We start from the raw sequence: 10504 nt of genomic DNA, 5'->3' as shown, positions 1-10504 counted from the left end.
TGGACCTGGAGGGCATCATCCTGAGTGAGGTAACACAATCACAAAAGAACTCAAATGATATGTACTCACTGATAAGTGGATATTAGCCCAGAAACTTAGTATAGCGAGATATAAGATACAATTTACAAAACACATGAAACTGAAGAAGAACGAAGACCAAAGTGTGGACACTTTGCTCCTTCTTAGAATTGAAAACAATCACCCATGGAAGGAGTTACAGAGACACTGAGTTCTTAAGAAGGAGCTTTTCAACAAAGATTCCCAAATAAAACCAGACAAAGCATTCCAAATGCCAATGTACAAATCAGAACACTGAAACCCAAGAAACATTAAAAGGAAGGAGACATGACTTCTGGTCATGTGTCCTCAGGCAGATGGGATAAAGCAGATGATTTTACTCTAGAAGTTAGGAACGTCAATCCACAAAGAACAAAGTCTTTAAAATGAATAAGAAAACCAGAAACCTAGGAGGAAAGTCTACATCGATGGAAAGATCAACAAGAAAACTGAAGTTGAAAATATGTAGAAATAAAAGGGGAAACAACCTCAGTGAGCCAAGGAAAATGCACAGAAGAAACCACCTGCTACTACTATGCTTGCTAGGTGAGAGAGAATGAGGACATCACAGGTGGAGGACAGGGAGGGAGACATGTTCAATGGTCTGTAAAGAGAAAAGCTACACAATCATCACAGCAATCAGTGTTCAAGAGTTGGGGATATGATCAAAATACCAAACCTTAGAATCCATGAGACAGAAGAAGGAGCTATGATACATGTATATAAAGTCTACAGGATAAAACTAGAACAAGGAAGTTTCCAAATCTAGAGTAAGAAAAGAAACTTCAAGCAAAAGAGCATTAAAAAAAAAAAGTCATGATCACAGAAGAACCTGTTCATGCCATGTCATAGTCAAGATGTCAATAAGTCAACTTATTGAGTTGTAACATTCCAACTGAAAGTAACTGTAGTTATTTATGGAACTATGAAAGGAAATCTAATATAGTTATCAATTACTTGAATTAACCCCCAACTCTGTGAAGAAAGAAAGAATAGTTCCACTAATTTAAAAGAAGAATGGGAGCTGTGGACACAGCTTAGTTGACAAAGGCTTGCCAGGAATACATGAAGTCCCAGGTTTAGTCTTCAAAACACTGTAAACTGGGCACAAAGATGCACATCTGCCATCGCAGATCTCTGGAAGCAAGAGGATCAGAAGTTCAAGGTTATCATCAGCTATAGTATTTCGGCAGCCTGAAGTATATGAGATGCCAAGTTAAAATAAATAAATCCATCAAGCTATCTATTTATATTTTGTGTAACTCACAATCCTTTGTATGTTTCAGTAAAATTTTGTAATATTTTATAAAATTTTCTATTTTCTTTATTTTTTTGCCTCTGTCTGCATCTAGGATTATAAACTTTGAAAATATCACTTACCAAAAATTTGCTGTTAAAACTCTGAAAAGTTATGAAACCTGAGATGATAGAAATGATAGTGATTTGAACAGAAGAAAAATGAAAGATTGTCAAGAATATTTTAATAGTGCAAAAAGTAGAGCCAAAAAAAAAATCGACAGAAATTGCATGGAATGCTATAGATATACACACCAATCCCATTTGTGTGATTTCCAACATGCCAATCCCTTCAACCCTCAGTCCCCTCATTTATTAAACAAGAATGATAATGATATCGCTCTTTTAGACTATTTAAGCACATACACAATGGCTGGCACACAGCCACCTCCAGAATATCAGCTGTTGGTGAGTCTTAGAATAAGAACTAGAAAAAGGTTTGCTGCTTAGGCAACTAGCACATAGGAGCTTGGTAACTACTTTTTTTCAGTGAGTGTGACACTGATATCATGAATATCATGACATATGGAGGCATTTTCTCAATTGAAGTTCCTTCCTCTCAGATGACTATCCAGTGTCAAGTTGACATAAACTATCCAGCACAGATTCTACATGAATTTCAAATACTGGGTTAAATGGTTTGGGTGGTCAATGAAAAAGATAAACAGGTGGATTTATTACCTCAACATAGAGAATATGAAAGAACAAGAAAGAATATAAGATAATAAATTTGTTTTGAATTATTAGGGACTTTCAACAACGAGACATTCCTCTTATTGGTTATTGCATATATTCATGATAAATATTTAAGCCTGTATATCTTGTAGGCAAAGAGAAAAAATGCCAAGAACAGCTTAGATATCTGAAAACATACACTGATTGAGAGTAGTTTAAAATGGTCTAAACTTTCAGACTTAAGAAGAGGAAGAGATAAAGCTAGAGAGAGAGAGAGGCAAAGGTTTAATTACACAGGTCTTTATGGAACATGCTATAAAATTTGACACTTATCTTTTAAGGACTAGGGAGGTCAGGAAAGATTTTCATAGCAAGGCATCCTTTAATACAATAATCTTCCAGAACCTCTCCTCATGACCTCCATCCACATGGTCAAAACTGCATTCATCCACAGATAATTTTGAGGTCTCTGTTTAACTGGAGACTGTGATAAAACCACCTTACCTCATGACATCAGAAACTGCTTATCATTTCAACCAACACCAGGAGGAATGCATAGATCTTGATCTTTGATCCATCCTATTTTGGACCAAACTGTACACTGATAGCTGACTTTTCTAACCAATGAATCTTATTGGAATAGAGTGAAGTGAGTCCTGAGTTATATTCATTCTAGATCTAGCTTGAAGCTTCAGTGAGCTTTTTTTCTACATGATCTATAGTGTGGTACATGTTCTTAGACACAAAGGCTTACAAGGATGTGTTAAGGTAAGTTAGTAACTCTGATATCTGGGTGGTGACAGGGTCACAGAAAACTACCTTGGTTTCTGTTTAGCCAGTACCCTTCACGTCACAGTGGTGTTTGTACGTTCCAGAACAAAGGATTAAAAATGAGACTCTGAAACAAACTCTTGACTTTCACAGTTCAGTAGTACAGGCTTGCCTTGTGGGAGGCAAGCACTGCCTGCCACCTAAATAGCTATTATTTTTCTGCATGCAGCCTAGACAGGGTAATTCCTAATAGCCTTCATTTATTTTATGGTGAATGTCAATCTGTTAAAATGATTGGCTCCTTTCTGAACAGCAAAGGTGCTAACAGCTTTACAGAAATTTGGCTGACAATGCTACCAGAAACAGCCCTAAACTCCTGGACTCTTTTTCCAAGTATCCCAATGGCATTTTCTACCCTCATTTTCACTATGATGCATTCTGTCTAAGGCAACCTTTACATGCAATTTGTGTTGGACTTATAACTTAGGAAATCCAGCATCAGGCACTCATGGACCCAGGGGAGAACTTCCTTGGATGAAGACTATTTGTCAAGATCTCACTTTCAGTATGAGAAGAATTTCCCTTTAAAACCCATCCCAGGGTAGGATTGGGGCTAGGAGGTTTCAAGAACACCTAGAAGCATTCTCCAGATGACAAGGTACATAGCACCTGGTAGCTCATGCTGGTCTACAAGTTTCAGGGCCTGTCCCCAGTACATGGCAGGACAAAGGAGAAGTTAAACCTTGGCATATGGTTCTCTGCACTTGGACTAAGATTGAGGTGAAGGGCAGGTATCTGCCTTGAAAATAATCCTAATCACCTGTCAGTCTGTCAGGGCCACCAGGCTACTAATAGGCAGGGAAACAGAACTTCTGTAGATAAAGGATTCAAGTTGGAGACTTCTTGTGATCTAGTGCCCACTCCAAAGCCCTGAACTTTTACCTTCCAACTTCATGCATTCTAAAAAACCAACAAAACCCCCAAAACAAACAAGCCACAACAACCCTACTGAGTCTATTTAGTGTTGTCTCTGTAGCCCTGGGACCATTTATTGGTCCGTGTGGAGATTTCCAGGGAAGGCATCCCTGAAGAAAATTGACTCTTCCTTCCCTAGCAACCATTAATTCCCAATAGTTTCTCAACTAGGTGGTGGAACTTTACAAGCCCAACCCCTATCCATGCTGGGTTTCTGGCTGGCTTGATCTTGTACAAGTCTCCTGCATATCAGAGCTGCTGTGAATCCATGTGTCATTGTGTTGTAATATCTATAAAAAATATTCTGCTATAGACATCTACTCCTTGTGTCATTTTCCAAGGGGGATACCATAGTTTTGTGTAGAAAGTCATATAAAAGTCCCATTTATGAAAAAAAGTCCCATTAACAGCTGATCAGAGAAGTTTGTTTTATTCTCTGTGTGTTGTCTAGTTCTGGGATTCTGTAGAAATAACCAGCTACTGTAAAAACAAACTTCTCTGATGAGGGTTGAGGGATGCAATAATCTGTGGGAATAAAGATAAAAAGCCAAGGGGCAGTTTAATACTATGTTCATCTAGCAGAATAATAGGACCTAGCATTATGGTCCTCTTAGTCTATATAAATCTCCATGTTGACATGAAACTAAATCATGCCAAATGCATAAAGAAGAAATACCCAAAGAGTAAATTTAAAAATATGACGTGTCCAGGAAAGAACAGGGACAAAATGAAAACTTGATGTTTAACAAACCCACCTCAACAGAAATGAAGTGGAGAGTTATTGATCTTTGTGTTATATACAAATGGTGTCTGTCATTTTACCCATTACAGATAACATTGTGTTTAAAAGAACAACTTTAGCAACCAAAGCAAGTGCACTTGAATTTTGAGAGGGTAAATATCACAAGCATTGAGTAAAAACAGTAACTTGAGGATCCAGAGAAACATGTATAAATATAACTGGCTCAAGTAAGCCCATTTAGCCCTGCACCAAAACAAATAGATTTGGTGCAATTGAGCCACAGGCTCATACAGAGTACCAGCCTGCTGCCATTGGCTCTGAGATTCTCATGAAAGCAGAATTTCTCAGGAGCCAATAGACTTGATGTTCATACTGAGTAATACACACACACACAAATTCAACCCAGAGAGGACAGGCTTGCAATAATCTCCATACAACTCACCCAGATCCATTGTGCACAACTAATTGGAAAAGCATGCATTTGATCCTTTCTTTGAAGAATCCCACAGAACACTGGCCAGAATTAAATGGATGAATGTGCTCAGAGAAATACCACGTACAGATTTTTACATTAACGGATCTTTTCCATGGGAGATGCTTTGAGAATTCAAGCATGTGGAATTGCTGGTTACAACTTGAATATTTATCTAGAGAGAAAGGACTTGCCTAGAAACATTTCCTTTCTGTCTCTGGTCTTGATTTTCTTCTATAACCACACTTTGCTGTGCTTCACTTTAGAGGCAAAAGAATAAGGAGTGCTTCAAATATCTCTATAGTATATGGAAAATAGGACAAAGGGATGATTGATAGAGCAAAAGGATCCTCAGTAACTTCCCTGGGACTGCTACTGACCCTTGGCCCTACTGTGTAGCAATGCTCCCTTCAGTGATTTGTAATCTTAAAATATGTAGTAGATATTTAGATGAAATTTTGAAGTACCCAGTGCTTCTCGGTGGAAATGGAAATTTGTGGAACCGCTGTTCCTGTTCCAATTCCCCTAGTCTGGGGGAAGTGATTCAGAAATATATTTTTAATTTGTTTTCTGACAGGTTCTTACTTGTTTGAAATGTGTTGATATCACATCCACTCCCCATAGCATTCTCTTATTCTCTTATCCACTACCAGCCACAGCTTCCTCCTCCCAACTATTCCCATCCTACTCCCATGACTTCGGTTATATATGTGCAGGATTGGTACAGATAACCACAGACTTGTACATGCATGACCGCAACTGTCTGTTGAATCTAGAAGACAGTGTTCCTACCTCCTCTCCATCATCTGACTCTAGCATGATTCTGCCCCTTTATCCTCAATACTCTTTAATCCTTGGGTGGGAATGGATCTATGAATTTTTTAGTTTGTTTTAGGCAAAATTTATTTCTCCATATTCTACAATTTATTTTTACTCAAAATATTGAACTGCATTTAAATATTTTATTATTTTATTGCATAAAACACACTCCAAAACCTCTTACTACTTATGAATATTTGCCATTCATACAGTTTAGTGAACATGATAGTTAAATTTTTGGAGTTAGGCATTATATTCTTTACACAATACACATTTAAGTATACCTCCATTTACCTGACTAATAAGGCTACATAGAGCATCATGCCCATTTTCCTAATCTATGACGTGATATCCAGACTCAGGAAAGCACAGTGCATCTCAGAAAATGTATGGTAGAAACAAATAGAAGTTTACTTATGCATGCTAGTGTAAAATACTATAAGTTTCTCATGTGCACAGGAAGGGCATTCCCAATCACCAGGTGGATTAGACTTTGCTAAACAGTGCCACGTGTGAATGCCACATTTAATGTGAACAGATAGGTACAGAAGTGGGAACATACTGATATTACCTGCCTTATATTATTAAGTTCCTGAATGATAATATACCTAATAAACCAATATTGAAATAAAATCCTAAGCACACTAATAATCCTGCTGCCAAAATTATTTAACATGCTTTTATGCAAAGACCAGTGCTGCCCATTCAGGTTCTGTCGACACAGCAGATTGTAATAATTCCAGGAGTTTTGTGAACAGCTACTGGGTTGATGATAAGTAGGGCAGGTCAGTTCATCATGCCTTATCTCTAATTAGTACTGAATAAAAACACACAGCAAATTACAGCAGAGAAAAGGCTTGGCCTGGCTAAGCGAGATACATTGAAGGGAGGGTGTATAAGATTCTATGTCCAGAGGAATGCCAGGGCCAAGAAGTGGGAGATGGGGGAAAGAGTGGGGAGAAGGGCATCGGGGACTTTTGGGATAGCATTGGAAATGTAAATGAAGAAAATACCTAATTTAAAAGAAAAAGGAAAAGAAAAAAAAAGATTCTGGGTCCAGAAAGAAAAGGCCCATTACACAATACTGTCATCAAAATGGACCAGCTTTGGAAAGTCCACTATCAAATGTGTTAAGTCAGCTCACAGAGACCCCTGAGGGAAACAGCTTTTATTTATTTTCTTTGACTTGCTTCCCCTACCTACCCACACACCTTTAAAGTAAGTCAGATTCATCTTACCTTTCTCACAGTGGCTTCCTGTGAATCCAGAAGGACAGACACATTTGTTAGGGGCCACACAGGTACCTCCGTATCTGCAACCCTCTTCACAGAATGCTGTAATGGAAGCAAAGACTTTGTTTAGTTAACATAATCTAGATCACATACACACACACAATCACCCCACAGACACATACAGATATATACATATACACACACATATGTTTGTGTGTGTGTTGTGTGTATCCATCCCAGGGAATACAACTCTGTATTGGCATATTCAAGTTTTTCTATGTATATAAAGTAATAAATATAACAATGTTTCCACTGCTTTATATGAAGATAACTGAAATCATTGATTTAAAGTGTTGTACTTGAACCTGACATGTGCTAACTGAGAACTGGCATTGGCAGAGGCTTCTTCTGCCATCTTTATTGATTTCTTTGAAATCATCTGAGACAAATAGCTCAAAAGTGAAAGGTGAGGTTGGGAGCAACGACTTTTTAATACCCAGCATCTTAGAACCTATTTTTCCCAATAAGTATCATTTATATTATCTTTTATGGCAATATATTCTTTACTTTTTCAATTTTTTTATAAAACAATAAAAGTAATGAATCATTGACTAGTGAACATTTAAGCTGGCTCCAGTCTTTTGCCTCCATAAATAACCCATTATTTTCATAGCTAAGATGTTTAGCTTATCCCAAATTCTTGATTTGGGAAAATTATCTGAATGTGAAAATGCCTTGAAAGGATATAGACATAATTTCCACATTTTGGTAAGTGTTACAAATCTACCCCACCCCACCTAAGACCCTTAATGTTAATTGTAAATGTGATACAAGAGAGAATAACCTATGACGGGAACCTAATGAAGACTCTCCTGTGACATCAAACTGCCCTGTGGGCTTTTCTATAAGATATTATATTGATTGCTAATTGATATAAAATGACCCAGTCCAGTGTGGGTACTGCAATCCTCCAGTCAGGGGAACATGAAGAGTACAACAGAAGAGGAAGCTAGCTGAATAAAAGCAAGCAGGCAAGGCACTTTGGATTTAATCTCTCTCTCTCTCTCTCTCTCTCTCTCTCTCTCTCTCTCTCTCTCTCTCTCTCTCTCTCCACACAAACAGTAGGTGGATAGCTTTTTTAGCTCATCCATGCCTTGACTTCCAACAGAAGTATGACTTGGAACTGTGGGCCCTTTACCAACTTACATTGCTTTTCATCAGGATGTTTTATCACTGAAACAGAAACGAAACCCAGATTTTACCCCCACATGTTTCCCAGCTGAGGGAGGCTGGGGGTCTCTAGTAATACACCATAGCAAAGCAGCTCTCACAACTGTCCCTTTACACACACAGTTCACACCCTAACACAACCCACTCCACCGTGAAGGACAAGTAGCTAAAACGCTTTTGCTCATTGTTGTCCTCTAATCTCAGCATGTGTCCCCTGGAACTTATAGAAGGTCCTTGCTGGATGGCTTATTCTCCACTCTGCAGGTTGCTCTGATAGGAAAGTTCCCACCCCTGTAATTCTGCATCATTTCCATCCAGGATAAATTACTGAAGGGTGTTACCATATAACCTATCATATGATCTGTTGACTAATACAGTCATTGAAATTTGCTAATAATGCAGCTGATTGACACAGTTAAGACTGAGTTCTTTGTACTCATATGAGAGCTGCATGCACAAGAGTTTTAAATTTTAATTGTACTAAGAAAATGTCACCCTGGAAAAATGTCCTGGCCGTATGTTGCCATCATTGCTTAATTAATATGAGTCTAGCTATAAAAAGCCACAGGGTGTGTTTAGATAGCTGAGAATGAGCCAAAGGGGTAGAACTTATCACAATGTTGCTGTTTTCCACATCATTTACTATCTCTCGGGTAAATTCATATTCTACAGATTCAGCAATTAATTTTGAGCTGCTTTCTGTGCTGGAGGAGAGTGCAGACCTTGGAATTGAAGGACTATTTTCTACTCTACAGCATCTTACCATGCTGATACAAAACAAAAAGAAGAAAGAAAAAAAAAAAGAAAGAGAGAGTAATGAAAGATTTAGGCAAAATCTGCTTTGGTGTATCCATCAAGAAACCTAGATGCAACTTGAGAAATCACACAGTGTAAGCTCTTGTGGATGGCATTTTCAGTGAGATATTTAAAGTATACGTGTGGATCACAGTAACGTAACAAAGTTTTTCTGCAGAGTAGGAGTAACAAAGGGAAGCAGGTAGCAGACTTCTGGGGGTGGCAGAAGATGGCATGGCTGGAAGGAGAAAGTTCAGCTTGACTTTCCTTAGTATACAGAGAGATGTTACCTAGGACCTACAGACCATGTTAAAAGCTGAGTATGTATGTGTTCCTGGTTTTATATAAAACCATCTCTTACACAAAGATCATAATATGAGAATCTGTGAGGGGCATGTGAGGCTTTTGGAACAATCTGTGAATATGTAAAGAGCTCTATGATAATGAGATGAGTTTGTATTATAAAGGATTTTACCTAGATTGTACTGTATGCATAGTTATATAAAATTAGTTGGTAGCAGCATCATGGTGACTATGAAGTACAGACTGGTGTCAAGACATTAAATATCTTCCTGGAAGCTTCAACAGTTAAGAGAAATGGCTGTTCTCCTAGGAGATCCACATTCAATTTCCACCTTCTACATAGTGATTCACAAACATCTGCAACTCCAGTTCCTTGAGAATCTGGTGCCTACTTCTGTCCTCTGCATGGAATACATGTCCATGGTGCACAGACATACACACAAAGAAGTCACACATATACATAAAATAAAATAATAAAAAATTTAAGGACCTTCAAAAAATAAACCAGTCTTACAAAAGTTTACCAATACATACTGATGATATCGATATGGAAATATCTTAGAATTGTTATTATTTTAATATAAAAATGTTTACAGTGAGGTTCAGAAACCAAGACTACCTTGTCACTCCCTGGCAGGGCTATGGCTCAAGCAAACAGCTTTTTCTACAAAAACCTATGGTCTTTCATTTGTCACAATGCAAGCTAACCTGCAATCCCATGCTCAGAAAGGCAAGTTTATTCTTTCTTAAATAGTTCTATTATAGCTAAAGAAGTTTATTAAAATTCAAACATAAAATATCACCAGATATCATAATACTTAATGAGTATTCAGTTCATTTAGCTACTTGGTAATACATTTTTGTCTATCTGCTTACATCTCATAGATCTAGGCACATAGCAATTTTAAAAGAAATTTATCTGGAGTAGGAAACAATTGCCCCCTTGTTCATTAAACAAAAACTAAAAATAATTAAAACAAAACTAAGTGGTTTTTATTTTCCCAAAAAGGCTATGTCATCCAAAACTTAACTACCTTGGAGAAGAAGCTTTGTAGTTTCATGAGGTCCCACTTGTCAATTCTCGATCTTACAGCACAAGCCATTACTGTTCTATTCAGGAATTTTTCCCCTGTGCCC

At 37.7% G+C, this 10504-nt stretch overlaps 1 protein-coding gene across 1 annotated transcript in view; it reads right to left on the bottom strand.

Annotated features, from left to right (window-relative positions):
* Positions 1-10504, bottom strand: part of Nell1 (neural EGFL like 1) — an 807173-nt gene that overhangs the window by 152751 nt on the left and 643918 nt on the right. Inside the window, exon 15 of the mRNA XM_021166735.2 lies at positions 7046-7141. Coding sequence (XP_021022394.1) covers positions 7046-7141 — 96 coding nt within the window. The remainder of the gene's footprint in view (positions 1-7045; positions 7142-10504) is intronic.

The sequence above is a fragment of the Mus caroli genome, chromosome 7 (genome assembly GCF_900094665.2).
Source record: "Mus caroli chromosome 7, CAROLI_EIJ_v1.1, whole genome shotgun sequence".
Classification (NCBI taxonomy): domain Eukaryota; kingdom Metazoa; phylum Chordata; class Mammalia; order Rodentia; family Muridae; genus Mus; species Mus caroli.
The sequence above is the reverse complement of the archived record's forward strand: the minus strand, read 5'-3'. Positions and strand labels throughout refer to the sequence as shown.